The 27,748-nt window shown below is 47.8% G+C and overlaps 2 protein-coding genes across 3 annotated transcripts; both read right to left on the bottom strand.

The window, feature by feature from the left end:
* Nucleotides 1–478: 478 nt before the first annotated feature.
* On the bottom strand, nt 479–15,842 carry PRRC1 (proline rich coiled-coil 1). 2 transcript variants are annotated; one of them, XM_083374452.1, is made up of 10 exons: nt 15,733–15,842; nt 13,185–13,246; nt 12,267–12,384; nt 10,193–10,588; nt 8,344–8,498; nt 7,219–7,321; nt 5,755–5,918; nt 3,391–3,494; nt 1,432–1,534; nt 479–1,211 (listed from the first exon to the last, which is right to left on the bottom strand). In XM_083374452.1, the coding sequence occupies exons 3-10, from the start codon at nt 12,361–12,363 to the stop codon at nt 1,002–1,004; spliced, it is 1,332 nt and encodes a 443-aa protein (XP_083230578.1). In that variant the 5' UTR covers nt 12,364–12,384; nt 13,185–13,246; nt 15,733–15,842; the 3' UTR covers nt 479–1,001. The 2 variants fall into 2 exon arrangements, with proteins under 2 accessions (XP_083230578.1, XP_083230579.1); XM_083374453.1 differs by lacking the exon at nt 10,193–10,588 and having other exon boundaries at nt 15,733–15,841.
* A 3,116-nt stretch (nt 15,843–18,958) lies between these two features.
* On the bottom strand, nt 18,959–26,875 carry RBM8A (RNA binding motif protein 8A). The gene is made up of 6 exons (XM_083374286.1): nt 26,737–26,875; nt 24,016–24,075; nt 22,511–22,588; nt 22,244–22,380; nt 21,307–21,443; nt 18,959–19,303 (listed from the first exon to the last, which is right to left on the bottom strand). The coding sequence occupies exons 1-6, from the start codon at nt 26,801–26,803 to the stop codon at nt 19,258–19,260; spliced, it is 525 nt and encodes a 174-aa protein (XP_083230412.1). The 5' UTR covers nt 26,804–26,875; the 3' UTR covers nt 18,959–19,257.
* Nucleotides 26,876–27,748: the final 873 nt, after the last annotated feature.

Raw genomic sequence — 27,748 nt, 5'->3', positions numbered from 1 at the left:
TAAGAATTTGCTTTCTCAAACGTAGTGATTATATTTACTGCCAACAAAATGCAATTTATTGGCTTGTGTTAATGGTGGCCCTAGCAAAACGGCTTGATTCACAATTGGGGAAAAGTTTTCTTGAACTAAGAATTATCATGTTAATGATTTATACCAAACTTCTGATAAGACGGCTATGCAAATATTGGATCCTAAAATCTGATCGGAAGGCAATTGAGCTGAATAGATTTGTTAAAGAAAATGCTAAAATGTTAAAAAACAAAAACTCTACAGTTCGTTTTTTGAGCCAGCGTGATTTGAACTGCAGGTCTAAATGGATCAGTTTTGAAGGCAGAAAGCCTTCAAATGAAATGCACCCTGCATTGCAACTATTCCGTAATGCCATATTTTGGAAGATGTCTGCAAAAGAGCCCCAGAACCAGTTGTTATTGGATCTTGGGTTTTCACTTTTGCAGATACAGACATTAATTTCTGGAGGTTTTTCTCTTTTGTTTTAAAATCCCATTTTAGTTGCTTTTGCCTCTGTCTTTATAACTCCCTAGGAGGAAGTAAGATACATACAAAACTGAAAAGGGGTCATTTCACAAGGCCAAATATTCATCTTGATCGTCTTAATTCTTAACGAACATAAAAACACTTTCAAAGAAATTGGGTTTTCTGACTTTGGAGTTCGAAGTATTCCACATGGAGTTCCTCCAGCCCTAAATACAGGCTAAAATATATTTGGTGACCCAAATGTTTAGCTTAGCAGCTTTACTCTTTTAACTTGAAATGTGCACCTCTTTGAATGTATTTTAATTAATTAATGCAACGTTCTCCAACCTGGTGCCCTAACTGCTGGTCTACAAACTCAGGAGTTCCAGTCCCAACTCACTGGGGTAGCACCAGGGTGAGGAATGATGAGTAAACAGTGTCTCCCCTGCCCCCCCCGCCCACAAAAAAACCTACAATAAAACTACTCATTGGTTCCCCTTGGGCTTGGGGAATTTTTGATTTTCTTTTCAAATGGTCCTTTGGGGTAAACGCTGCTTATACATCCCTGCAATCGCTTTGGCTGCGCTGTAGATCATCTGTTGGCGAGACATGCCAGTGAATGCCGCGTGCCAGTCGGTGCTGTTGACGTGCGGCAAGTTCCTGGCAATCACTTCGCCCACGGTCACCAACAAACCTGACCATCGGAGGTTGTAGTCGGCGGGAGTCAAATTCTGTGCCTGCAAATCGAAGGAAGACGGGTGAGTGGAGAAACGCCACGGCCTCGGTTTCTCTTGCGGGTTGACTCTCCGACTCGTATGCCTGCCTCAATTAAAAAGCGGCATTCGTTGCTTGGACCTCGGCAGTAAAAGTTGAATTTGCCAAAAAAGACAAAAAGTTTTTGAAACTTGTTATCTGCCTGGGGGAAATGACCTCACTTTTGGGGACATAAGGACTCACCTGTTGTATGTATTCCAGAGGTACAGGTGTGGCCTGAGTAAAGGTTTCCAGGTGAATTCCGTGAACTGGGTCCTCCAGGATCAGGCAGCCAATATCAAACCATCTGTAAAGATTTTTGAAAGAGTTTAGATTTTATTCCATCATAGCGATGTCCAGAAGAGCCTTGGTGGAGCAGTGGGCTAATGCCTCCTTAAGTAACACCAGCTGCCCGCAATTAGTGCAGGTTCGCATCCCACCAGGCTCAAGGTTGACTCAGCCTTCCATCCTTCCCAGGTAGGTAAAATGAGGACCTAGATTGTTGGGGGCAATAAGCTTTGTAATAATGCCGCTTGGGGGGGGGGGAAAGCCCTAATAAGCAGGCATATACATAGAATGAAGGCTATTGCTATTGATTTGTGCTTAAATTGTAAGCCGCCCTGAGTCTTCGGAGAAGGGCAGGATATAAATGGGATAAAAATAAAAATAAATAAAAAATAAGGAGGCTAAACAGCCAGCCCTTGCCAATGTCCCCCAGTTTGGAACTCTTGCCTCCCAATACAGGTAAGTCCTTGACTTACAACCATTCACTTAGTGACTGTTTGAGGTTGCGGCACGGAAAAAGTGTGACTTACAACGGCTTTCCCACACTTAAACGACTGTTACAAAAAAGTTGTAAAACGGGGCAAAACTCTTAGCTCAGCCTCCTCACAAGACCACTATAGAGCAGGGGTGTCAAACTCAATTTCATTGAGGGCCCCATCAGCATTGTGGTTGCCCTCAAGGGGGCGGGTGGGCGTGGCCTACTGGGTGGGCGTGGCCAGAGTACGTATGGCCTACTGGGTGGGCGTGGCCAGCTCTACATCCTTCACATCAAGGGTGCCTATGGGGGGGCCTGGGCAGGAGTGGGACAGATCTGAGGGTCTCTGGCAGAAGGAGGGTCTCTGGGCCAGGGCCAAGGCAGTGGGGGCCGTTCCCTCACTGTTGCCATGGTGGCTTCACGGGCCGCGTGAAACCACTTTGCGGGCCGGATCCGGCCTCCGGGCCTTGTGTTTGACATGTCTGCTATAGAGGAACAAAGCCTACATTTATGGCTGACTGCAAACCCCTTATAGATTTTTTTGTGTATGTAGAATGGGAAAAAAACGCACACAATTTGTTTAGGGAGACAAAAAAGCTAGATAATAGAAAAGAGAGAGCTTTCTTTAGCAATCAAGTGTAAGAAGGAATTTTATAATTACACATATATTTGCTTCCAAGAAATTGGAAGCTTCTTCGTCTTCTGCGCTTTGCTCTTTTTTTCCGTTCTTTTTCTCTCCACCCCTTTCTGCTATTATTTTTTTTTAAAGTCATTTGTTGTTTTGATCCCGACTGTAAAAATTTTAATTAAAAAAAAAATTATATAAAAATGAACAAGCAAGGGGAAACTGGGGAAGGAGGTTTTTTGCTCCTGGAGGAAAGACAAGGCTACAACTGTTGCAATCCTCGACTTGCAACAGTTCATTTAGCGACCGTTCAAAGTTAACAACAGCCCTGGAAAAAGTTGACTTAGGAGCCTTTTTCACACTTACGGCCACTGCAGCATCCCCAGGGTCACACGATCAAAAATTCAGATGCTTGACAATTGACTCATATTTATGACGGTCGCAGTGTTCTGGGGGGGGGGGAGAATCACGTGATTCCCCTTTTGTGATCTTCCGACAAGCAAAGTCAATGGGGAAGCCGGATCCACTTAACAACTGTGTTGGCAATTTAACAGCTGCAGCGATTCGCTTAACAGCGGTGGCAAGCGAGGTCGTAAGATGGGGCAAAACTCACTTAACAAACAGAAATTCTGTGCTCGGTTGTGTTGGCAAGTTGAGGACTTTCTGTAAAAGGGGTGGGAGGGGTGGGGAGGAAGGCGGGTGGGGGGGGAGGGGAAGGAAGATGCCAATTCCTTATCTAACTCTCCAGGATGCAAAAATTGAAGGGCCCGTCTCTCACCTGTCAGGAAGCAATTCTGCAGTAAAACTCTCCACCGACACGGCTGGTTGCTTCTGGTGGATGACCCCTGTCCTGCGTAAGCCGTCCAGCCTCTCTTGGGCCCCCTAAAAAGTCAAAGAAAGTACCAAAGACATGAATCAACCCAGAGCTTGCCAACTTCAGACCAACTACTGTCCCCTAAATCAAAAACAAGGCCCAGCGTTGGAAGACACCAAATCGAATCACAGCCTGGACGTTGTGCTGGAGCGAAATTGCCCTGCTGACCGCTGGATTTATTTCTGTTCAGAGCATTTTGTAAAATGTAAGCTTTAGAGAAGGCAGGTGGGCAACTAAGATGAATAAGGACCTGGAGACTAAAACATACGAAGAACAGCTGCAGGATTTGGCTATGGCCAGTCTAGAGAAAAGAAGTACTGGGGTGGGGTGGAGGGGGAGACATGATGTTCCAGTATTTGAGGGGCTACCAAAAAAAAGGGGGGGGGCTCAACTTATTTTCCAAAGTGCCGGAAGGCAAGACAAGAAACAACGGAGGGAAACTAATCAAGGAGAGAAGCAACCTAAATTTAAGGAGAAATGTCCTAACAGTGAAAACAATTAACCAGTGGAACAGCTTGCCAGCAGAGGTTGGGGGTGCCCCATCACTGGAGATTTTTTTAAAGAAAAGGCTGGACAGTCACTTGTCTGGAATGGTATAGGATCTCCTGCTTGAGCAGGGGGTTGGACTAGAAGACCTCCAAGGTCCCTTCCGGCTCTATTCTGATTTATGACCCAAGGATCAGCCAGGATGGAGTTGTTTGAACTGTGTAGCTGAACTATCTCTGTTCTACCTTTTGCCCCAGCAGCTGCTGATCCAGTTCTACAGAGGAATTATTGAATCTTGCCATTTGTATCTCAATAATGGTCTAGTTTGGCACCACAACCAAACAGGACAGGTGCACACATCAACAGATAGTTAGGGCTGCAGAAAAAAAAACAATCGCAACCAGCCAGCCATCCATTGAGGAGAGGGTCAGAAAGGGGGCTGAGAAAATATCTACAGACCCCTCAATCCTGGACATAAACTGTTTCAACCTCTCCCCTCGGGATGGCGCTACAGGGCATTGCATGCCAAAACAACCAGACACAAAGACAGTTCCCGTGTCATCACCCTGCTGAACACCTAATTTACACAGCGCTGTCTTACTGCGGATCCAAGCACTGTTGTTACAATTATATAATGTTATATAGCATAAGGCCTTTTTATTATTTATCAGTGATAATTATATTTGCATTATATAAACCAAGCGGCTGTGATTGATAAGCCAAGATTTATGGCTAAGGGCCATAAGCCTAGCTATTTGGGACTGATTCGGTAAGCCACAGTAAAACCTCGTGGCTTAATACAATGTGCAAATCAACCCTATTGGGATTCCCCCCCCCCCAAAAAAAAAATTAAACTCAAATGATTCTCTGGTTGAGTTTGCACAACATGCTCAGTTGTGAATCACATCTGAGGTAAGGAGGGACACCAAGCTGTGGAACGTTTTGCCCCACATCCATCGTCAGCCTGTCAACTCCCAAGTAAGCCGAGGAGATTAACGGAGACTGAAATTAAACCGATTAAAATATTGAGCCCACTAACTTGTTTAGGACACAGTATCCGCCGCGTCTTCAAAGCCTCTTAAAGTTTTTATGATCTGTCCACACTTCAAATGGGATTTTGCTACCCTTCAGGAATCGTCTCCACTTTGGAGAGCCCAGCATTTTTAATCGGTTTAATTTCAGACTCCATTACATATTTGGAGGTTGACAGCAGCCCTGATTGTCTTGGCTTAACACGTGGATCAGTTCATCTCATTAAGCCTTTTATCTGGTTTATTTGTTGGCCCTTTGGATGTTCGGTAAGCCGTTGTCTTTTCTTAAACCGGGGTGAGAACTCAGCATGTGGTGTGTAAGGTAAAGGTTCCCTCGCACATGCGTGCTAGTCGTTTCCAACTCTAGGGGCCGGTGCTCATCTCCGTTTCAAAGCCGAAGAGCCAGCGCTTGTCCGAGGACGTCTCCGTGGTCATGTGGCCGGCATGACTAGACGCCAAAGGTGCACGGAATGCTGTTACCTTCCCACCGGAGTGGTCCCTATTTTTCTACTTGCATTTTGACATGCTTTCGAACTGCTAGGTTGGCAGAAGCTGGGATGCATAACAGGCGCTCACTCTGCTACGCGGCACTCGGGATTCGACCTGCCAAACTGCCGACCTTCTGATCGACAAGCTCAGCGTCCTAACCCACTGAGCCACTGCATCCCTTTCATGTGGTGTGTACCTGACCCTTTTAAGGGCCAACGTGCTGCAAATTTTTGGAAATTCAACGCCTTCCTAAATCACTCACTTTCAGTCCAGCTGCGTAGCCAACAGGCTGAGGGGCGATGTTGGAGCGGCCGTCCTCCCCTGTTACAGTAGCCATGCCAAAAACCTCCTGGAAAGCTTGTCTCACGGCAGCGACCTTGATCTCTTTCAGGGAGGTAACCACGATGTCCAGCTCTCCTCCTGATTCTAAAAAGCAGAAACGCCCCAAACATTGCCTTTGTGGCCAAAACAAGCTGACCACGCTGTAACTTAAGAGGAAGACTTTTAACCCACAAGACCCTTGAAAGCCTTGCCAACAAAGGTCCGTAGAGGCAAAGCTATGGTTTTCCCAGGAGTAACGGATGGCTGTTGAGTGTTGGACCAGAAGGAAGGCTGAGTGCCAAGCATCGATGGTGCTGGAGAGAACTCTGGAGAGTCCCTTAGACCAGGGCTTTTCAACCTTGGCTACTTTTTAAGACTTGCGGACTTCAACTCCCAGAATTCTGCAGGTGCCAGCAGGTGCCATAGTTGCTCGACGCTGCTCTAACCTGGACTACTTTAAGACTTGCGGACTTCAACTCCCAGAATTCTGCAGGTGCCATAGTTGCTCGACGCTGCTCTAACCTGGGCTACTTTAAGACTTGCGGACTTCAACTCCCAGAATTCCGCAGGTGCCAGAGTTGCTCGACGCTGCTCTAACCTGGGCTACTTTAAGACTTGCGGACTTCAACTCCCAGAATTCCGCAGGTGCCAGCAGGTGCCATAGTTGCTCGACGGTGCTCTAACCTGGGCTACTTTAAGACTAGCGGACTTCAACTCCCAGAATTCTGCAGGTGCCAGAGTTGCTCGACGCTGCTCTAACCTGGGCTACTTTAAGACTAGCGGACTTCAACTCCCAGAATTCCGCAGGTGCCAGCAGGTGCCATAATTGCCTGTCCCTGCTTTAGAGCAGGGATCTCCATCCTTGGCCACTTTTAAGACTTGCAGACTTCAACTCCCAGAATTCCTCAGCAGCCCACAGCTGAGCTAACCAAAGGTTAATATTAGTTCTGCCCATCTTCGCTTTGACACCTTGCTGGCTTCCTGCCATCAAAGGCTAGGGGAGAGGGAGTGAGGGGGACAAATGGGCAATTAACATGTAGGAGGAAGTGATGAGAAACAGTGAGCAGGGATGACAGCTGGAAGCAGTTTGTGCCAGTCTTCAAGGACTGCCCCAAACATCTCAGCATTTGCTAAAACACCTATGTGGCTCCTCATTGGGTGAAGACAAACTGGTCGGGGGGGGGGGGGAATGACAGAGAAAAATTGTAACCGTTTGCGTGGGAATCTTAGTTCTAGCCTGACTTTCCTGTAACCAGCAACCTTTAGTAAAAGAACCTTATCTATTCACCTACATGGAGTCGAGGGCCTTTCTTTCCTAAGGGACTTGACTGGGGTAAGCTTGACAGTTAAAGAGTAGGCAAAGTCCTGGTTCAGGAAGACAAGAGGACACCGCAGCTTCCCTTACTGATATATGGGGCCATGCCAGGATCCAGCGTTGTGATCATGGTCTCCACGGAGTGTTTGGTTTTATCCAGCACTGACTTGACCACAGGATTGCCAGCCACGCCCTGGGGGAACAAATGCGGAAGTCACTAAATTTGGCTTGCCTGCCAGGTTAACGTGAGGCCCCAAAACGTGGCTTTATCTCTCCTTTGCTAGCTTTGTAGATGGTTACTTCGGGGGAGAAACGGGATATCCAGCATCTCCTGAACCAGTAGCAGCAGCAGAACAGAGTGGTTAGGCCGGTGTCTCTCAATCCTGGCAAACTTAGGCACTATGGACTTCAATTCCCAAAATTCCAACCCCTAGTGCAGACAGCCCTTGACTGGCCGTAGCCTATTCCACAGGCTTTACCACAGCACTACCAGGCTGTGATAAAGACAGTCGAGAAGGTCATAGGAAGCTCGCTTCCTGGTGTTCAGGATGCTGCTTATAAGCACTTATATGTGCTTAGAGCTCAAAGCATGGTTAGAGACCCCACACACCCACTTCACGGTATGTTTGTATTGCTCCCCTCTGGGAGGAGGTTTCAAAGTATTTATAGCAGGACTACCCAATTTTGTAATAGCCTTGTTCCCGATGCCATCTGTCTGGTAAACTCGCAAGTTTCGTTTTTCTCGCCATGCACATGTATACATAATATAGAACTAGACTGAGTCATATAATATATGTGGGTATATGCATAATTCTGTATTTTTTTATTTTTGTCATATTTATATAGTGTATATTGGAAGTGGTGGTGACCCTTTGAGAGCTGTATGCAATGAAATTTCATTTTAATGTATGCCGATTAGTGCACATTCAAAATGACAATAAAGTTATTCTATTCTATTCTATTCTATTCTATTCTATTCTATTCTATTCTATTCTATTCTGTTTTTCTATTCCATTCCATTCCATTATGTTATTCTATTCTATTCCATTCCATTCCATTCCACTCTACTCTATTTCTATTTCACGCACATCAAGCTGCATATGCCAGCCTGCCTCTTGCATGACCCAATTCCCCTCTCGTCTCCCCAGCTGGGCCGCCAACCTGCAAAGGTTGGGGACCACTACATTACATGGTAGCTAGAAAAGTATGCCTTACTTTTATGAAGCCCCACAGTCCTCCCGCAGATGCTTCGTTGTGCACCCCAATGCTTTGGGGGTCTCCATGATCCTCCGGAAAAGTGATGGAAGAGCCGCTCGCTAAGCTGGGTGCAGACATAGGGACTGACTGGGACAGAGAGCTTGTCAAGACACCTGAAAATCAGAATACAGGCATGTACGGCTGCAGCCACAACATCCCCTGGTTTCAGCCAGGCGTCAGTGCTTATAAATGTAAAAATTGATTGTAAAAAAAAACACGCGTGAATTGGTGTGGTCCCACATTGTGGTAAATCCAAACAGACAAGACTCATGGGTGCTCAAGCATCACAGCCCAGGGACTTTGAGCCACAGGAGCTGATGCTTTTTCTCAAAATGACAAAAGCAGGACCGACCTTGGAGGACATGCACCATCTTTTCTGCATGCCTGCGATGCTGTAACGCAGACACGACAGGGCAGAAATGCAGCCTAAGAATGCAACGTCTCCTTTTGGTGCTATCCTGGGGACATCGTGGAACAGAAGGGACCAGGCTGGAATGTGACTACTTGCCACGGCCAACTCATGGTGGGTGTAAAGTCCTGCCTCGTCTAGTTCTCCCAAGAAAGCAGAACTCTTGAAACGGGCCTTGTTTCAAAAGGAACTTTTATTGGAAGATAGTGAAAGCAGAGCGGCAAAGCAGGATCTGAATATTCCTGCGTAAAAACGTTACATTAAATCCCTCTCTTCAAAACCCCTCCCAAATGCCCAGTCCTTTCCCAGCCAATCCAAAGGTGCGAAGTTGTTATGGGAACTGGAGGTTGAGAGAATGATAAAACGCTGTTCCCAGATGTTGCATCCTCTCCTCACCGGAGTAGAGATAAGGCAGATGGCCCTAGGCCCATCCAGCCTGTGATCCCGGCAGCTGAGTCCCGGGAATCAGAGGAAGAGGAAGAGGAGGGGCCTGGGGAGCCATCAGAGTTGGAGGAAGGCTCTGATGAGTTACCAGACTTACAAAGTGAGGAAGAACCTGGCCCCTCCACTCGTGGTCAAGCTGAGAGCCAGCTGTGCTGGGAGGCTGAGTCAGACTCGGAGGAAGCACAGCTGGAAGACCTCAGAGATGCACATAAACGTAGACAGGTCACACAAGTAAATCAGAGGGAGGCAATGGGGCAACTCCAGGGGAGAAGGAGAAAGCAGTGAGAAGCCACGCCTCGGGGGCTGTGTAACAAAAAGGGAACGTGAGGGCAGGGCTGGTTGCTGGAGGCAACCGTTTTGAAAGAACATCTGTGTCAAGAGATGATGGTCTGTTTATGTTACCAGTGATTTATTTCCTGTTGGCTTCTGCTCTGTTTTGTTTGTGGACAAGGTCTGTAACTTCAATAAAAGGGGTTTATTTATCCAGTCTACTGCTAAATTAGGGGTTGCCTTGGGTCCCTTTCACACCCAAAGGATACATCAAAGTAGCAGAAGAACAAAGTGAAAGAATTACATCACCATACCTCAAAGATTCCCCCCTCCCAACAGAATGGCGCCATCCTGATAGGGATCTGACAGGCCTGACAGTGGGACAACTCGCCATGGGACAATTTAACAATTTAATTATTATTATTTTTTAAAAAAAATCTTTTAATTTTTGTCGTTCACATTTTGTTCCGTCCCTCCTTTGCATCCTTTCTTTAATGATTCTATTCCACCATTTCTTTGATACGAGTGTGACTCTCGTCCCGCAGTGAGTTGTGCTGTAGCCAGCTGGCTGTGGCGAAGTGTCACAGACCTGGACCAGGCCGGGGAGAATTCACCGGCTCTCCTGGGACAGGACCGGCTCGGCCTTTCCGCCATCTTAAGAAGCAAGAAACGTGCCCCGCGTACCTGTGGCAGGCAGCGCCGAGTAGGAGGGCATCAGAGGGGTCTGGGGTGCGCGTCCTGCGTGGCCTTTAGTGATGTCATAGTTGGAAGTCATGGAGAACCCGGAGACCGGAGGCCCAGTGGGAGGCATGGGGAATCCTGGCGGCCCGGGAGCAGAGCTCGGCGGAGGCGCAGCTGCCGGAAACTGAGTCACGGGATTGCCAAAAGCAGAGGCCATTGGGGTAGTGACAGAGGGAGGGCCGGCCATCCCGGGAGGGGGGCTTGTGCAGATGGCTGCAGAAGGCAAAAGAGAAGTGGGGGGCGCAGAAGGGAGGGAGGAGACCATTGGGGGTGCGGTGGGGGGGAAGACGGGAGAAGGAAAAGAGGAAGAGGGGGGGTCCTTTGGAACAGGGACAGCAGCTGCCATTAGGGGAGGGGGGGGAAACACAAAGAAAGCATGTTAAAATTGGAACTATGAATATGAAAAAGCGCTAGTCCTCGAGTTACAGCCACAACGGAGCCCGCCATTTAGGTTGCTAAGTGAAACATGTGTTGAGCGTTGTCCCTATTTTATGACTTTGTTTGCCATGGAGGTTAAGGGAATCACTGCCGTTGATAAGTTAGAAGCCCATCTGTTAAGTGAATCTGGCTTCCCCACTGACTTTGCTTGTCAGAAGGCTGCAAAAGGGGATGGCGTGACCCCGGGACGCGGCGACCCTCGTAAATACGAGTCGGTCGCCAGGAGTCCGAATTTTGATCACGTGTCCCTGAGGATGCTGCAGTGGTGGCTACGTGTGAGAAACGGTCGTTGAGTCCCTTCTGTTCAGTGCCCTTGTAACTTTGAAGTGTCACTAAATGAGCTGTTGTAAGTCGAGGACTGCCTGTACGAATAAACAAACTCCTCTGAAGCATGGGAGAAAAAGCGGAGCCTGCATGAAGGGGGGAGCAGGGCCGCAGGCAAACCGCACCCCGTAACATTTCAATATGTCTCCCCCATGCAAACACAAAAGTCGCCGTTCCTCTAAGTTGCGTTCAACGCCAGTAAAGTTTTTAAACAGAGGTGGCCTGCCCTTCCATTCTTCCAGAAAACACACACACACAGATAGAAAAATACTAAAAACGCTGATCTCTGAGATTAAAAATTTTATTAGAAACTAAGATTTCGTCAGCAGCTGCTGACGTTGTCAAAATATAAGCCAGGATCTGGGAACGCTCTTTATAGTCTTTGGGAAGCTAACCTATGACACGTTCTTTGTCCAAATTGTTAGCTTTCCAAAGACTGTAAAGACGAGCGTTCCCAGATCCTGGCTTATAGTTTGACAACGTCAGCAGCCGCTGATGAAAGTTTAGTTTTTAATAAAGTTTTTTGTCTTGGAGATCAGCGTTTTTAGTGTTTTTCTATCATGAATATACCCGGGACTCGCATTTTCAAATTAATGTTAGACAAACACACATACACAGGTAATCCACCGCTTACAACGTTTCATGTAGTGACCGTTACAATGGCACTAAACAAAGGGACTTGGGAGCATTTTTCACACTTATGACCGTTGCAGCATCCCCCCCCCATGGTCACGTGATCAAAACTGACTCGTATTTATGACAGCAGCAGCATCCCAGGATCAGGTCATCCCCTTTTGCGACCTCCTGACCAGCAAAGTCAGATTCATTTAACAACCGTGTGACTTAACTTAGCAACTGTGGGTCGTTAATGGGGCAAAATTCACTTCGCAAATGTTTCACTTAGCAACGTAAATTTTGGGCTCAACTGGGATCGTAACTCGAGGACAAGCTGCATGGCAAATTCCCCCAGTAAGACTTCTGTGTGTAGGGAGATGGAAAGACTTACAGAATTCCCACAACGAAAGAATGGATGGTGATGTTAACGGGACCTGCCAAGATGCCGAAATTAACTACCCTTGCTTAAAGAAAAAAAACTTTGTCTAGCTGGGGTGTGTGTGTCACCCACAACTGTTTAACAACCCCTTCCCACCCCACACACGTGTTTTCCAACTTTGGCTTTGAACCCCTTCGGGGAAATCAGGAAGGTCCTGGGTGCAAGAATGAAGAAGCTAGGAAATGGTGGGAGGGGGGATACCTAGTGAGGCTGGGGGAGCAGGAGGAGAAGCAGTCCAGGCCGTGGTGGGTGGGGGGGTCCTGGGGGGTGTTGTCTCTATCCCGCTCTCTTCCATCATTTTTTTTTCAGCAGTGCAATCCTGGGGGGAAAGGAAAAAAACAACATAGGAAATGAGGAACCCAGAATGCAACAAGGGCCAACCAAATAAATCAATAAACAAGATATGGAATCAGTATAGTCTTCAACTTACAACAGCTCACTTAGTGATTGTTCGAAGTTACAACATCGCTGAAAAATAGCATCTTCACACTTACGACTGTTGCTGTCTCGCTTAGAAATAGAAATTTTGGGCTCAATCTTGGTCCTACGTTGAGGACTACCTGTAAGTCCTTTTTTCTGATACTATTCTTTACAAAACTGTCTGCTTCTAATCCTGGAGACTCTACAGGTAGTCCATAAATCAGAACAGAAGTAAAACCGTTTGGTCACATGACTGACCCCATTTTATAGGGGGCTTTTTTTTGCAGCGGTTCTTTAAATGAATGCCATGGTCATTAGAATAGAATAGAATAGAATAGAGCCATGGCGTAGTTTTGCCAAAAATTAGAAGTGCTGGATTTTTTTTGGGGGGGGGGGGACTGTTGTGAAATATGGTCAAATGACCCTGCAAATGGCTGAAAATGTGGTTCTATTGCTGAGTGCCCAAAGTGGCTACAGGAGAAGGGGATGATAGTTGGAATTAACAGAACACAGTTGGAAGGGACCTTGGAGGTCATCTAGTCCAACCCCCTGCTCAAGCAGGAGACCCTATTATCATTTCTGAATTCTAGATCTGATCGTGACTCTCCTTTTTCAGGTAGGTTATATAACCTCAACCGATCCCTAAGTGACTAGCCGTGAATCAAGGACAACCTGTATTTAACCAGAAGCATCACTCACCTGTCCTCTTCCTGGTTCCCTGTTCAGAAAGTGACACTTGCCATTGTGCTTCAGAATTTGTCCTGGAGGAGAGGAAAAAGGGAAAGAGAGAGATAGCAATGCAAAAAAGAAAAGGAATGACAGGAGAGAGGCAAGATTTACAGAACATGATCAGCTGAGGAATAATGTTCTTGGTTTGCAGAAAACAATGCAAATTAAAATAAAAAGAAGTTGGGGTTGTTAACTGAATCACATGGCTCTTGATTGAATCTGGCTTCCCCACTGACTTTGCTTATTGGAAGCCGGCGGTGAAATTTACAAACGGTGATCATGTGACTTCGGGATGTTGCAGTCATTACAAGTACATGCTCAGTTGGTCTAGGGCAGGGGTAGGCAACCTCGGCTCTTTTATGACTCACGGACTTCAACTCCCAGAATTCCTGAGCCAGCTTCTGTGAGTTGAAGTCCATGAGTCATAAAAGAACCGAGGTTGCCTACCCCTGCCCTAGGGCCCGAATTTTAATCACGTAATCCTGGGGATGCTGCGTGTGAAAACGGGTCATAAGTCACTTTTTTCAGTACCGTTGTAACTTTGAATGGTCAGTAAATGAGTGGTTGTAAGTCACCTGTACCTCAGGAGCCCTGGGGGTGCAGTAGTAAGCGCAGTATGGCAGGCAAACTCAGCCCACAGCCTTTCATTCTTCTGAGGTAGACAGAATAACAGAGTTGGAAGGGACCTTGGAGGTCTTCTAGTCCAAACCCTTGCTCAAGCAGGCGACCCTACTATTTCACTTAAAAGGTTGTCTAGTCTCTTCTTAAAAACCTCCAGTCTTGGAGCACCCACAACTTCTGGAGCCAAGTTGTTCCACTGATTAACTGTTCTCACTATCAGGAAGTTTCTCCTTAGTTCTAGGTTGCTTCTCTCCTTGGTTAGTTTCCATCTGTTGCTTTTTGTCCTACCTTCAGGTGCTATGGAGAGTAGGTTGACCCCCTTGTTTTTGTGGCAGCCCCTCAGATATGGGAACTCTGCTATCATGTCATCCCAATCCTTCTTTTCATTAAATTAGACATATCCAATTCCTGCAACCGTTCCTTTGTATCTTTTAGCCTTCAGTCCCCTAATCATCTTTGCTGCTCTTCTCTGCACTTTCTGGAGTCTCAACATCTTTTTTACACCGTGGTGACCAAAACTGGATGCCGTATTCCAAGTGTGGCCTTACCAAGGCCTTGTAAAGTGGTATTATTAACATTTCACCTGATCTTGATTCTATCCCTCTGTTGTGATGCAGCCCAGCGCTGCGTTGGCTTTTTTTTAGCAACTGCCGCAAACAGGTGGCTCCTATTTAAGGGATTGTCCACTAGAACTCCAAGTCACTACTATTGAGCAAGATACTACCTATACTATACCTGTGCATTTGGTTTTCCTTGCCTAAATGTAGAACCTTACTTTTTTTTCCACCACTGAATTTTGTTAGATGGCAAAAGAAAAATTTATTTTGTTAGATAGCACCCAATGTTCAAGTCTGTCCAGATCCTCCTGTATCTTAAAGCCTGTAACTTCTGGAGTATTGGCTATTCCTGCCAGCTCGGTGTCGTCTGTAAATTTGATGAGTTCCCCATCTATCCCCTCATCTAAGTCGTTGATGAAGATGTCTAAGAGCACTGGGCCTAAAACAGAGCCTTGGGTTACCCCACTGCGTACTCTCCCTCCATGTAGATGCAATCTAATCTAGGGGTCCCCAACCTTGGCAAGTTGAAGACCTGTGGACTTCAACTCCCAGAATTCCCCAGCCAGCCATGCTGGCTGGGGAATTCTGGGAGTTGTAGTCCACAGGTCTTCAACTTGCCAAGGTTGGGGGGGGTCTCTGGTCTAACCCATAACAAGGACCCCAGATTGTTGGGGGGGCAATATGGTGACATTGTAAGCCACCCAGAGAGGGCTATAACGAATTATGGAGCGCTGTACAAGTCTAACTGAGGGGTCTCTGAGGCACAAATATTCTCCTCAAGTCTAAGTGCTATTGCTATAGTAGGGCTGGAACCTGACAACCGGTGGGGAAAAAAACGAGAGAAAAAAAAGAAAAAGTGGGAGAAAGAAGAGAATCAGTCCTAAAGAAAGAAAACATTAAAAAGCAAAAAGGGGGAGGGGAAAAAGAGAAACCAAACAAGCCGCAGGCCAAGAGAACTACGACTCCCGACATGCCACGGGAAGGGCGGGGAGGCCCTCAGCCTTTGCGCACGCGCCGGCCGGCATTGCCACGTCTCGGCGACTCGCTCCGCCGCTGCCGCGCGTGTGCGCCTTTCCCCCTCCCCCCTCCACCACGTTCCCCCCCCCACCCGGCGACGCTCGGTCCCGGGCGCGCGCTCGTGCGCATGCGCGGGCGCGGGGCGAAGTATTCCCTGACGGGGGGGGAGGGAGGGGCGGCCGCGTCGAGTCCCCCTCCCGCCCCCCCACGGGAGCAGCCGCGACCCCCGCCCGTAATGAGACCAGAATCCCCCCCCCTCGCGCGAAGACCCGCTCCCCTTCCCTTCCCCCTCCGGGAACGGAAAGACCCCCGCGCCGCCTCACCTCAGCCTCCCGCTCGGCGGCCGGTGCGAAATGGACGGGGCCGCCCCCGCCGGCTGCCACGTTCGCTCGCCCCGCCGCGAGGGGGAGGAGCCGTCGCCAAGGAGGGAGGGCGGGAAGCCGAGGCCACGCCCCTCGCCCCGCCCCTCGCCTGGCTGCCGTCCCACTTTCAGCCACACACTAGTCCAGGGGTAGGCAACCTCGGCTCTTTTATGACTCATGGACTTCAAGTCCCAGAATTCCTGAGCCAGCTCTGCTGGCTCAGGAATTCTGGGACTTGAAGTCCATGAGTCATAAAAGAGCCGAGGTTGCCTACCCCTGCACTAGTCAGCAGGATGAAGGGGGTGTGTGTGCAGCCCCAGGACACGTGGTCCTCGGCTTACGACCACAAGGGAGCGCCCCCCCCCCCGGCCCCAATTTCTGTTGGAAGGCAAGACTGTTGAGGGAGTTTGGCCCCATTTTATTTATTTTATTTTAATTCCATTTATATCCCGCCCTTCTCCGAAGACTCAGGGTGGCTTACAAACTTAGCAGTAGCCTTCATTCTATGTATATGCCTGCTTATTAGGGCTTTCACACACACCCCAAGCGGCATTATTACAAAGTCAGCTTAATTGCCCCCAACAATCTGGGTCCTCATTTGACCTACCTCGGAAGGATGGAAGGCTGAGTCAACCTTGAGCCTGGTGGGACTCGAACCTGCAATAATGGCAGGCAGCTGGTGTTACTTAAGGAGGCATTAGCCCACTGCTCCACCAAGGGAGGAGGGAGTTTAGCCCCATTTTACCACCTTTCTGGCCGCCGTCGATTAGTGAGGAAGACGGTTGTTGAGTGAATCCGGCTTTTCCCTCCCCCCCTTGACCAGTATGAACCAGTTGCCAAGCACCTGATCGTAGGGATGCGGCCAAAGTTGTGTGAAAAAAATGGTCCTAAGTTACGTTTTTCGGGGCCGTTGTAACTGGAAACGGTCACTAAATGAACAGTTGTAAGTCGAGGGCTGCCTGAAATCACCTGCGAAGACGAAAGGGGTGACCCGGATTGCAAGAAAGAGGGCCGTCTTCCCAAGACCGGCTGCATCTGGGTTGGGCCCAACCCCAGCGATGTGGGATGGGCTGCTTCCCACAGTGCGCGGAGCCCAGGCTCTGTTGACAGAAGCTGGTTCCCATCCCAGGCAGGGAAGTTTAGCTCGTCCTTGACTTGCAAGTTCGTTTAGTGACCATTCAAAGTTACGACGACGTTGAAAAACGTGACCTAGCACCGTTTTTCTCACTTAATGACCACTGCAGCATCCCCAGGATCACGTGAGCAAAATTCAGATACTTTGGCAATTGGTTCACATTTATGACCGTTGCCGTGTCCCAAGGTCGCGTGATCCCCTTTTGCAACTTTCCAACAAGCAAAGTCAATGGGAGAAGCCAGATTCATTTAACCGACCAGGTTACCAACTTCTCCACGGCAGTGATTCACTTAACAACTGTGGCTAGAAAAGCTGTAAAACGGGGCGAAACGCCTTAACAGGTGTCTCGCTTAAGAACAGAAATTCTGGGCTCAGTTGTGGTCGTAAGTCAAGGACTACCTGTATGCTGAAGTTAAATAATGACATGTAATTAGGATTATTTCACAGATGCCCGTCTCAAGCTGCCCCTGGGCAGCAGGATGGATTTTCCCCTAAAGGGGGCAGAATTCATCTCAAAACCCAGGATTCTGAAGAGGGGATGCTTTCTCCGGCCTTCTTTAACACAGGGGTGTTAAACTCAATTTCATGGAGGGCCGCATCAGCAATGCGGTTGCCTTCAAGGGCCCAGGTGGGTGTGGCCAGGGTGGGCGTAGCCTACTGGGTGGGCGTGGCTAGAGTGCGTATGGCCTACTGGGTGGGCGTGGCCAGCTCTACATGGTTCGCATCAAGGGTGCCTATGGGGGCCTGGGCAGGAGTGGGACAGATCTGGGGGTCTCTGGCAGAAGGAGGGTCTCTGGGCCAGGGCCAAGGCAGTGGGGGCCGTTCCCTCACGGTTTCCAGGATGGCTTCATGAAACCACTTCGTGGGCCGGATCCGGCCCCCGGGCCTTGTGTTTGACATGTCTGCAGGTTCTGCTGCTTTGAAAAGGTTTTGTGGGTTGCCGAGATGACACCCCTCAAATCAGAACCAGCTTCCCCCATTGCACAGCGCCCTTCACAATACATGCAGCACAATTCTCAAAGACGGGGGGGTGGGGGCATTTCCATTGACAGACCTACAGTTAAGTTCATCAGGATGCTGCATTTTTCTATAATAAACCGATTAAAAAGGGGGAATGATTTTTTTTTGGCTTTTCCTCAATTTTAGGAGCAGGTTCCCTTGCTAGTGGTTCTGCAAAAAGTCCTGAGCTTTTGCAGAAACGACAGGCAAGCTTGGAGGAAGTAGGTGGCAGCTGTTAGGGGAAAAAAAGGAAAAGAAAGGAAAAAAAGGTGTGGACATAGATCAGCCGCTAATTGTGTTGTTGACACACTGCTGTTCGGAAAACAATAGGAGGCAAAATTGCCTGCTGGAGTCAAATGCACTCTGGAGAAACGGATCACCTGTGCTTAGCTACCTGACGAGCGGAAACTTAACTGGAGCAGATCTGCCTACCTGGTATGCTGTAGAGACCAGGCCAAGACCGAAAAATTATTGAACGAACTCTTTGAAAAGTTATCCGGAGCAGAGCCTTGGCAAGTTCCTGGAGCAAGCCTGCCTCTCCTTTGGGATTCCAGATGTTGGGATGGGAATTCCCAGCCTTAGCATGTTGGCTTAGGAAGGCTGGGAGTTAAAAGTCTTCAGCCTTAAAGGACTCTCCATGTTGGGGAAAATCTAGACCAGGGGTCCCCAACCCCCAGTCCGTGGACCAGCACCGGGCCGTGGCATGCCAGCAACCGGTCCGCACAAACAAGCAAAGCTCCATCCATGGGATGCAGGCAGCACACAAAACCACGCACCCTCCAGTCCGCGGAAAAACCTCTCTCCACGGAACTGGTCCCTGGCAGTGCCCAAAAGATTGGGGAACCTCTGATCTAGACACGTGCCCACGGAAGACTTCACCCGTGCCTGCGCACGGATGTTCCTCGGTTCAAAGGTCTCGAGTGAATGTTCCTGCTCTAGAATTTAGAAAGGGCGACTACTATCCAATGGATTCCTGAACGAGGAGTCGTAAGTGTAAACCATGTTCATGCCATTTAGGGTTTTATAATAATAATAATAAAAAAGTTACCAGAGTTAAAAAAAAACACAGCCTTTTATTCTAAATGCCGTTTCAGACATCCTTTTAACAGGCTTAAAACCAGAATTATCTTTACAAGCACAGAATAGGACACAGAAAAAAAAGTCTCAAGTCATTTGATAACAGTCAAAAGGTTAAAGGGAAAATAAAAATAAAAACGATTAGTCCGATACAAAATTAAAACGGGTGGCAATTAGGGCAACTAGATGGGAACCCCTCTTCCCTGTAGTAGCCTTGAATTCAGCCCGTGGGTCTGAGGCACCCAGAGCGCGGGAGTCGCAAAATGGAAGCCCTTTCAGCGCCGTCTTCGGTCAGGACTTCGGCTTCTTCTACGGCCGCTCCTAGGCAGAAACGGACCAAGAGAACATTAAAGGGAGCTTGGTCTCTTGCGAATGTTTTTCGGCTACACAAATCCATTCAGGGTCTGACACATTTTCATGTGTTCAAAAAGAAAAATCATGCATGCATCATAGAATCATGGGGCTGGAAGGGCTCTAGAAGGTCTTCTAGACTAACCCCCTCTTAAGACGGGAGTCCTCGTACCATCCCAGACAAATAATTCTGCTATCTTTTCCCGAGAATTCCCCTTGATGGTAACAACCCAGAACCTCAAGTCCGGGATGCCAGCTGTTCCACTGACTTAATTTTTCTCACTCTGTGGAAATTCCTCCTTTTTCAGGTTTGATCTCCAATGAGCTTCCTTCAGGTGCTTTGGAGAATAAATCCACCCCCTTTTCCCCTGTGACAGCCCTTCCAAATTCTGGAAGACAGTTATCGGGTCTTCTCTTGAGTTAGCCTGAACATACCTAATTCTTTTCATTTCATCCTTTCTGTCTCAAGTTTCCCAAAGTAGTTTATAGATGATTAATGAAAAGGAACAACACCAGGACCGGATTATAAATAGCACATTCAGGAAACGTATCGGAAGTCGACTAAGCCTCTGCCAGCAGGACTTGCCCCCGACTTTGCAATTCCTAGCAGCAGAAATATCCAAATTCGTCTTTTGTCAAAAATTATGCAAGCAAAAGAGAGAATTTGTGATGCACCAAGGGTTCAGGGATCAGACCCTTGAACTTAGATGTCAGGCACAAGTGGTCGCTGCCCAGCCGTTTCGGAGCCCTATAACCGTCTTGCTCTTGAACAAGGAATGCATTTCGCCATGTTTGGTATGCAGCCAGTCCTTGACTTGCAACAGTTCATTTAATGACCGTTCAAAGTTACCACGGCACTGAAGAAAATTGACTTAATGCCTTGTTTTTTCACGCTTAAGACCGTTGCAGCACCCCCCCCCACGGTCACGTGATCAAAACTGGATGTTAAGCCACTGTCTCACATTTGTGACATTTGCATTGTCTCGGAGTCGCGCAACCCCCCCACCTTTGCGAACTTCGGACAAGCAAAGTCCATGGGGGAAGCCAGATTCACTTAGGAACCGTGTGCCTAACTTAACAACCGCAATGACTGACTTAACAACCGTGGCAAGGCAGGTTGTAAAATGGGGCATAACTCGCTTAACAAACGTCTCACTTAGCAGCAGAAATTTTGGGCTCAAAACTGCGGCCGCAATTTGAGGACTACCGGTATTTAGGACTGTGATTCTGACCCTTCAGCGTAAGCAGATGTAGCTTGAGCAATTTCAGTTTCTCCTCGATAAAAAAAACAGGCGGCTGAAGACGAGCGCGCGTTCCCAGTCCTTTCAGCTGAATCACACATTATTCTCTGCGTACTTTTAACTACTTCGCATTCCCAGAAGGTGCACACATCTGGTAGACCGAAAGTTTGTTCCTTCCCCTGTCCTGACCACTTTCTACAGGGGGACAATCGAGAGCATCCTGTCCTACAGCATCAGTCTGGTTTGGAAGCATCCCTGCTTCAGACAGGAAGGCGGTGCAGTGTGTGGTGAGGACGGCCGAAAAGATCATTGGCTGTTCCCTCCCTCCCATCCAGGACATGGTGTATACGCGTTGTTTGAACGGGATCCGTAAGGTTATTGGGGACACGACTCATCCTCTTCACAACCGGTTTTCCTTGTTGCCTTCTGGGAGGAGGGGGCTTCGTGGTATCCGAAGCAGAACATCCAGATTCAGCCATAGTTTCATTCCATACAGCATTAACCTTGTGAACTTTTCCTCCTTCCGTTATATATTCAAGGTGGACAGTATTTAATATTTATTTATGTACATATAGGGATGTGGGCCTATACGTATGTTGTATGCAGTTATGCTTTAGGTGTGTGTCATGTATGTGTTCCACTTTGAGAGCGGGCAACTAAATTTCATTTTGGAGGTGTGCCGTTGTGCCCACAGTAAAAAAAATAAAAAATGACAGCAAAAGATGATCTTACCTCCGTTTTCCTTTCGGGGGGCCTCTGACGAAGCACCAGTCCACGCTGATGGGCTGCCCCATCAGATCCTGCCCGTTCAGGCCTTCCATGGCGGCTTGGGCCTCTTTGTAGGTCTCGTATTCCACCAGTGTGTAACCCTGCAAGACATTTGGGAAAGGGAGGTGAGCACTGCCCACAGGCTATCGGCCCAAAGGATTCACTCAAGCAGGCCTTACGCTGGATGACTGGCAAACCTACGATTATCTTGACTCCCTTAGCCCCGGTTTAGAGAATTAACTCACAGATTATGCCACAATCCAACCAAATGTTGGCTTAGCACAGGTAGCCCTCGGCTTACAGGTTCGTTTACTGACCGTTCAAAGTTATGACGGCGCTGAAAAAAGGGACTTGTGGCCGTTTTCACAGTTATGGCCTTTAAAAGCATCCCCAGGGTCACGCGATTCAGACGCCTGGCAACTGGTTCGTATTTAGGATGGCTGTAGCGTCCGGAGGGTCGATGTGTGGTTGTGTAACGTGATCCCCTTTTGCGACTTCCTGACCAGAAAAGTCAATGGGGAATCCGAATTCACTTAACAACCTGGTTACTAACCAATCAGCTGCAGGGATTCACTTACCTGGGGCAAGAAAGGTCGTAACGTGGGGCAAAACTTAACCTCTCGCCTAACAACAGAAATTTGGGGCTCCACTGTGGTCGTTGAGTCGAGGACCACCACTCTTGGGGCGACCCCCCCTCCCCGCTTCAGCCTGCTGACCCGCTCAATTGCAGTCGTAACTCGAGGACTACCTGTCATTTGTGAACCCAGCTCAATTCAGGAGCCTCTCATCGAAACACTGAATGTGTTTTCTATTCCAGCTGAGTCTCGGTGACCATTCGATGACTGCCCTATGCCTTTCTCTCGGAGGAGCCGGCCCCACAAGCAGCCCCACTCGTACATGCCTTCAGATAGCCGGTCCGCCGGTCGAGGTTCAAATGGAGGTTCTTGATCTCCCCAAACTCGGCAAACTTGTCGTGGATGTCCTCCTCAGTTGCCTCCTCATGCACCCCCGTCACAAAGAGGATCCAACCTTCCACCGCTGTAGTGACACGAAAGAGCCAAAAAGGAAAAAAAAGGATGAGGCTGAAACCGAAGGACCCGTTTGAAATGCACGCAGGGAGGCTTTTGACACGCTAAGAGGAGGAAACAAAGCAAGGGCATCGTCTCACATCTCTGAGGACCCGGTTCGTCGCCATCTTGTTCCACGCTGTCGTAATCCTCCCGAACGCGGGCTCTGGAGCCCTCTTCTGTTCCGATACGCCCATGAGCAAAAAACAGGAAACGGGTTTTAGAGGGAGAGAAACAAAACTTTTGACACACACACACATGTAATTAAATACAGGTAGCAACTGAACGTGTTCCTGGAGGTATTGTAAGCTGGTTGTCAGGACCCACCTCAATCCACATCTTAGGAAATAAGAACTCTTGGATGCAAGTTTAGTCCAAAAGGAAAATGTTTACTAGGATGGAATCTAACAAAGTTACATTTCAATCCTATATAAAGCATTCCCATTTCAGCCCCTCCCCTCATCCATTTGGTCAGGCTCTCATCATTTGCTTAGGTGTCAGGGCCTTCCATGGGAAAGGGAACTCTCCTTGGTTTTATGGTTATTGCTTTCCTTTTCAGTTGTAAATGAAGATGCAATCCAGACCTGTCTGTCCCCCTCCCTCCCCCAGTTAAAACATTCCCTGTTGTTTGAAGACTGCTGGCAGTGGGCAGAATTAGCCTGCAATGCTGCATTCTAACCGCTGTTCCACCACTGCTCTGGGGATGCCAAAACCAGTTTAATTTCTCACAGCTTGGCACTGAAGGCGGGAGGACCCTGCCTTTGGAGAACCTCACAGTGATGACACAGACAAACCTTTTGTCAATGCTGCTAACGTGGGGTGTTATTGCTTTGACAACAGATGGAAATGCGTTCATTTTTTTGCTTTTAGAGCTGATTGATGCTGGGAGGTGGGGATGTGGACGAGAGTCCACTTAGTCGCAACAACAACAACTCAGCCGTCAGAATTCAAGGTTACTGAGCCCAGAGTTGATAACAATTTGGCGGGCTGGAGAGCTGTGGAGAGAGCCTGCGTTTCAAGCTAATTGGGGAACGTGATTTATAACTGTTAGTTGGAGGAGGGAATTGTGCTTTGCTACTTTGTGCCCAGGAGAGGGGAAATTCAGTTTTTGGCTTCAACTATGTAGTGCCGATATTATGTTTCTCGAATAAAAGATTCTTTAAGGTAAACAATGCCTCAAAGTTCTTTTGAAGTTTCAATCTGTTGGAACCAAGACATCTTTATTCTGTTCTAATGTTGGTCAAGCACAAATGTTTAGCTCTCTAGGTCCCAAACCATGCCTCTATCTCGTGTCGGTTGGGATGGAACATGTCACAGGAAATACCATTTGTTTATATTTCTATATATCCCATCTTTACCATTTTTATAAATAAAATATCTTTATCACTCAGATAAGTGATTCAAGGTGGCAAACATACTTAATTCTCCTTCCTCCTATTTTTCCCCCCCAAAACAACAACCCTGTGGCGGTAAATTAGGCTAAGAGAGTATAACCGGTCCAAAGTCACCCAATCGGTTTTTGTGCCTAAGGTGGGACTGGAACATATAGTCTCCTGGTTTCTAGTCCTCATGAAACAACTGCAGCTAAATTGAAAGAACAACTTACCTGACCCAAAACCTCTGCCTTTCCTTTTCTTCGCCTTTTCCTTCAATTTGTGGATGCTTTCTGAAGAGAAATCAAATGGAGTCGGATCAATTAACGACAACAAAGAATGGAAAACGCCGAGCTTGTAATGACTGCACAGTCACTCTGAAAGCCCAGTTCACAATACAGTCTCAACTTACAACCATTCGTTTAGTGACTGTTCAGTTACAGCAGCACTGAAAAAGTGACTTATGATCATTTTTCACACGACTGCTGCAGCATCCCCATGGCCGTGTGATCAACATTGAGGTGCTTGCCAACTGACTCATATTTATGATGGTCGCTGTGTCCCGGGGTCATGCGAGATCCCCTTTTGCGACCTTCGGACAAGCAAAGTCAATGGGGGGGAGCCAGATTCACTTTAACAACTGTGTTTACCAACTTAGCAATTGCCCCGATTCACTTAACAACTACGGCAGTGAAAGATGTAAAATGGGCAAAACTTAACAACTGTCTTGCTTAGCAGTGGAAATGTTGGTCAATTGTGGTCGTAGGTTGAGGACAACCTATACAAGTTGGACTCCCCAAATGTATTTATGCCTACTGAGAAGAGAGCAGCACATCTGCAAATAAAGTCCCTTCTCTGGTCCTTAGGTCCCACGTTTCTAATAATTTCAAGATTAGGGAACTAGCAATTAAACCGTGTGAAAAGAGATGGAGAAACCTGGACTGTTTATTCTTCATTAAGAGAAAGGATTATGTGGGGACATAACGTTCTTCAAAGCCTGAAAAAATCCCACGTATAAGAAGTTAATTCATTGCCCCCTTCCATCCCGGAGTGCAGAACATGGAAACGACAGATTTAGGTACAGGTAGTCTTCGACTTACAACAGTTCATTGAGTGACCGTTCAAAGTTACGACATTAAAAAAAAGTGCGGCTGTTGCAGCATCCCCACGGTTACGTGATCAAAATTCAGATGCTTGACAACTGGTTCATATTTGTGACGGTGGCAGTGTCCTGGGGTCACGTGATCCCCTTTTGCAACCTTCTGACCAGCAAAGTCAATGAGGGAAGCCTGATTCACTTAACAACCGGGTGACTATCTTACCCATGGCAGTGATACACTTAAGCAATTGTGGCAAGAAAAGTTGTTAAGTGGGGCAAAACTCACTCAACAAATTAGCAATGTAAATTTGGGGGCTCAATTGTTGGGTGTACATCAAGGACTACCTGTAATAGGAAACCAATTATAAGCAAATACTAGAAATATATATATATATTTTTAACGGTAAGAACAGAACCAACGAGCTAAGAAAAGGGTCATCAGCCCTACGATCACAGAACAGCTAGAAAGAAAGTTTCCTAGTGGGATCTTCAGTGGAAATTAACAACATTCAGAATAAGCCCCTTAACTGTTATGTGCAAAAAAAGGAATAAAAACAAAAGAGATGAACCCAGAATCCATCAGCAGAAGATCAGGGAAAACAGCTTTTTAACTATAACATGATTTGAACATGAATATCTAAAACATTTATACTTCGGTTTTACATTTCCTTTACTCATTTCCTATTTATTTATACTTCATATTCCTCAACCCTCCACCCACCTCGGCGAGGGGGTGGTGTAGAATATAATCAGAACAAAATAACAAAGGGTTGGAAGGGACCTTGGAGGTCTTCTAGTCCAACCCCTTGCTCAAGCAGGGGACCGGCCTAGACCATTTCGGACAAACGGAGGAGAGGCCCAAGGCAATTTGAGTACGTTTAATCTTTGGAAAAGACCGCTGAGGGATGTGGGATAACATTTCTCAAATACATGAAAGATTAAGCCATACAACCACCTCAAGACCTGGTTCTCTCTCATTTTTTTATTTTTAATTTTTAATTCCATTTATATCCCACCCTTCTCCGAAGACTCAGGGCGGCTTACAAGCTTAGCAGTATTTAATATATTTATTTTATTTTAATTCCATTTATATCCCGCCCTTCTCCAAAGACTCAGGGCGGCTTACAAGCTTAGCAGTAGCCTTCATTCACACACACCCCAAGCGGCATTATTACAAAGTCAGCTTAATTGCCCCCAACAATCTGGGTCCTCATTTTACCTACCTGGGAAGGATGGAAGGCTGAGTCAACCTTGAGCCTGGTGGGACTCGAACCTGCACTAATTGCAGGCAGCTGGTGTTACTTAAGGAGGCATTAGCCCACTGCTCCACCAAGTATGCAGTGTGCAGGACGCTGGTTGACCTCTTGAATGCTCAACAGTTATAACAGAATAACAGAGCTGGAAGGGGTCTTGGAGGTCATCTAGTCCAACCCCCCCCCCGCTCTGGCAGGAGACCCTATCTATACAAGTGGTGTCCAGCTTCTTCTTAAAAGCCTCCAGTGATTGGGGCACCCACAACTTTTTTTTTTTAAAAAAAATCCTATTTATATCCCGCCCTTCTCCGAAGACTCAGGGCGGCTAAAGCACAAATCAATGTGCTTAGCAATGGCCTTCTGGTGGAAAGCCGTCCCACTGGCTAATTCTTCCCCCTGTCGTGACCTTTCAGTAAATAAATCATTTCAACGTGTTTAATGGCCGTCTTAAGCGCTCGCTAAAACTGAGAAACGGGTGGGGAAATGAATAGAGGCAGCGCGCATGCGCAGCCGGTCAGCCTCCAGGGCCCACCTCGCAGGGCTGTTTGCCAGGCGGACGGGCGCTTAAAGAAGCCAAAGCAGGGGAAAGGCGCGAGCCGTACCGTCGCCGTCCTCGTCCATGGCGAAGTCCTCGCCGCCCGCCTCGTGAAGGTCCAGCACGTCAGCCATGTCGGCCCACCGAGCGAGGCTTCTCCAAAGCGGCCGTCGAAATTACTGCCGCCGGGCTCGCGAGGGATGACGGGATGGCTTCCGGCCGGGACAGGAAGCGCCGCCTGCTGCTGAAGGCAGAGGGCGGGCCCTGGCAGCCATTTAGAGAAGGTCCAAGCTACAGGAGGGCTACTGAGCCTGCGCGGCGCCTTCGGAGACGGAGCTCCTGAGACGGGGCGCCATCTTGGGAAGGCTTTTCCTCGGAAGGATGGAGGCGTCCCAAGGCCGCCCCTTGCGGCGGCGCTGGGAATTGCGCAGCGTCACATTCCAAAATGGCTGCTTTCCTATTCAATTTCCTATTCAAACAGCTTCTAATGCAGGGGTCTTCAAACTTGGCCCTTTTATGACTTGTGGACTTCAACTCCCAGAATTCCTCAGCCAGCTTGGCTGGCTGAGAAATTCTGGGAGTTGAAGTCCACAAGTCATAAAAGGGCCAAGTTTGAAGACCCCTGTTCTAATGTTTGCAGGCTGGATGGGCTTCGCCTCCCTCACAGGTAGTCCCCGACTTACAGCAGTTCATTTAGTGACTGATGTTACAACGGCACTGAGAAAAGGTGATTTCCGGACCATCTTTCCCACCTAAGACCGTTGCAGCATCCCCAGGGTCAGGTGATCAAAATTTGGATGCTTGGCAACTGACTCGTATTTATGACGGCCGCAGTGTCCGACAGGGTCAGGTGACCGCCTTTTGTGGCCTTCTGACAAGCAAAGTCAATGGGGAAGCCAGTTTCACTGAATGACCGGGTTACTGACTACTGCAGTGATTCACTTAACAACGGTGGCGTCAAAGGTGGTTAAAATGGGCCAAGATTCACTTAAGTATTAGTACCGCTTTATGAAATACTTAGTAAGGTCACAGTTGTAACACTGCAGCCAATTTGGGTCACCTCACTACGAAAAAGATGT

Source organism: Vipera ursinii (genome assembly GCF_947247035.1).
Source record: "Vipera ursinii genome assembly, chromosome: 15".
Classification (NCBI taxonomy): Eukaryota; Metazoa; Chordata; class Lepidosauria; order Squamata; family Viperidae; genus Vipera; species Vipera ursinii.
This window is presented reverse-complemented; position numbering and strand designations above follow the sequence as displayed.

Bases quoted from the DNA above. Each gene is read 5' to 3' on its own strand.
- PRRC1 (XM_083374452.1), bottom strand. From the start codon at position 12,363: ATGATGGAAGAGAGCGGGATAGAGACAACACCCCCCAGGACCCCCCCA. The intron at 10,589-12,266 runs GTATCCCCCCTC...CCCTAATGGCAG, and splicing joins TGCTCCCCCAGCCTCACTAG to CTGCTGTCCCTGTTCCAAAG. The intron at 7,322-8,343 runs GTAAGGCATACT...TTGTTCCCCCAG, and splicing joins GACTGTGGGGCTTCATAAAA to GGCGTGGCTGGCAATCCTGT.
- RBM8A (XM_083374286.1), bottom strand. From the start codon at position 26,803: ATGGCTGACGTGCTGGACCTTCACGAGGCGGGCGGCGAGGACTTCGCC. The intron at 22,381-22,510 runs GTGAGACGATGC...GTGTCACTACAG, and splicing joins CGAACCGGGTCCTCAGAGAT to CGGTGGAAGGTTGGATCCTC. The intron at 19,304-21,306 runs GTAAGATCATCT...GTTTCTGCCTAG, and splicing joins CCCCCGAAAGGAAAACGGAG to GAGCGGCCGTAGAAGAAGCC.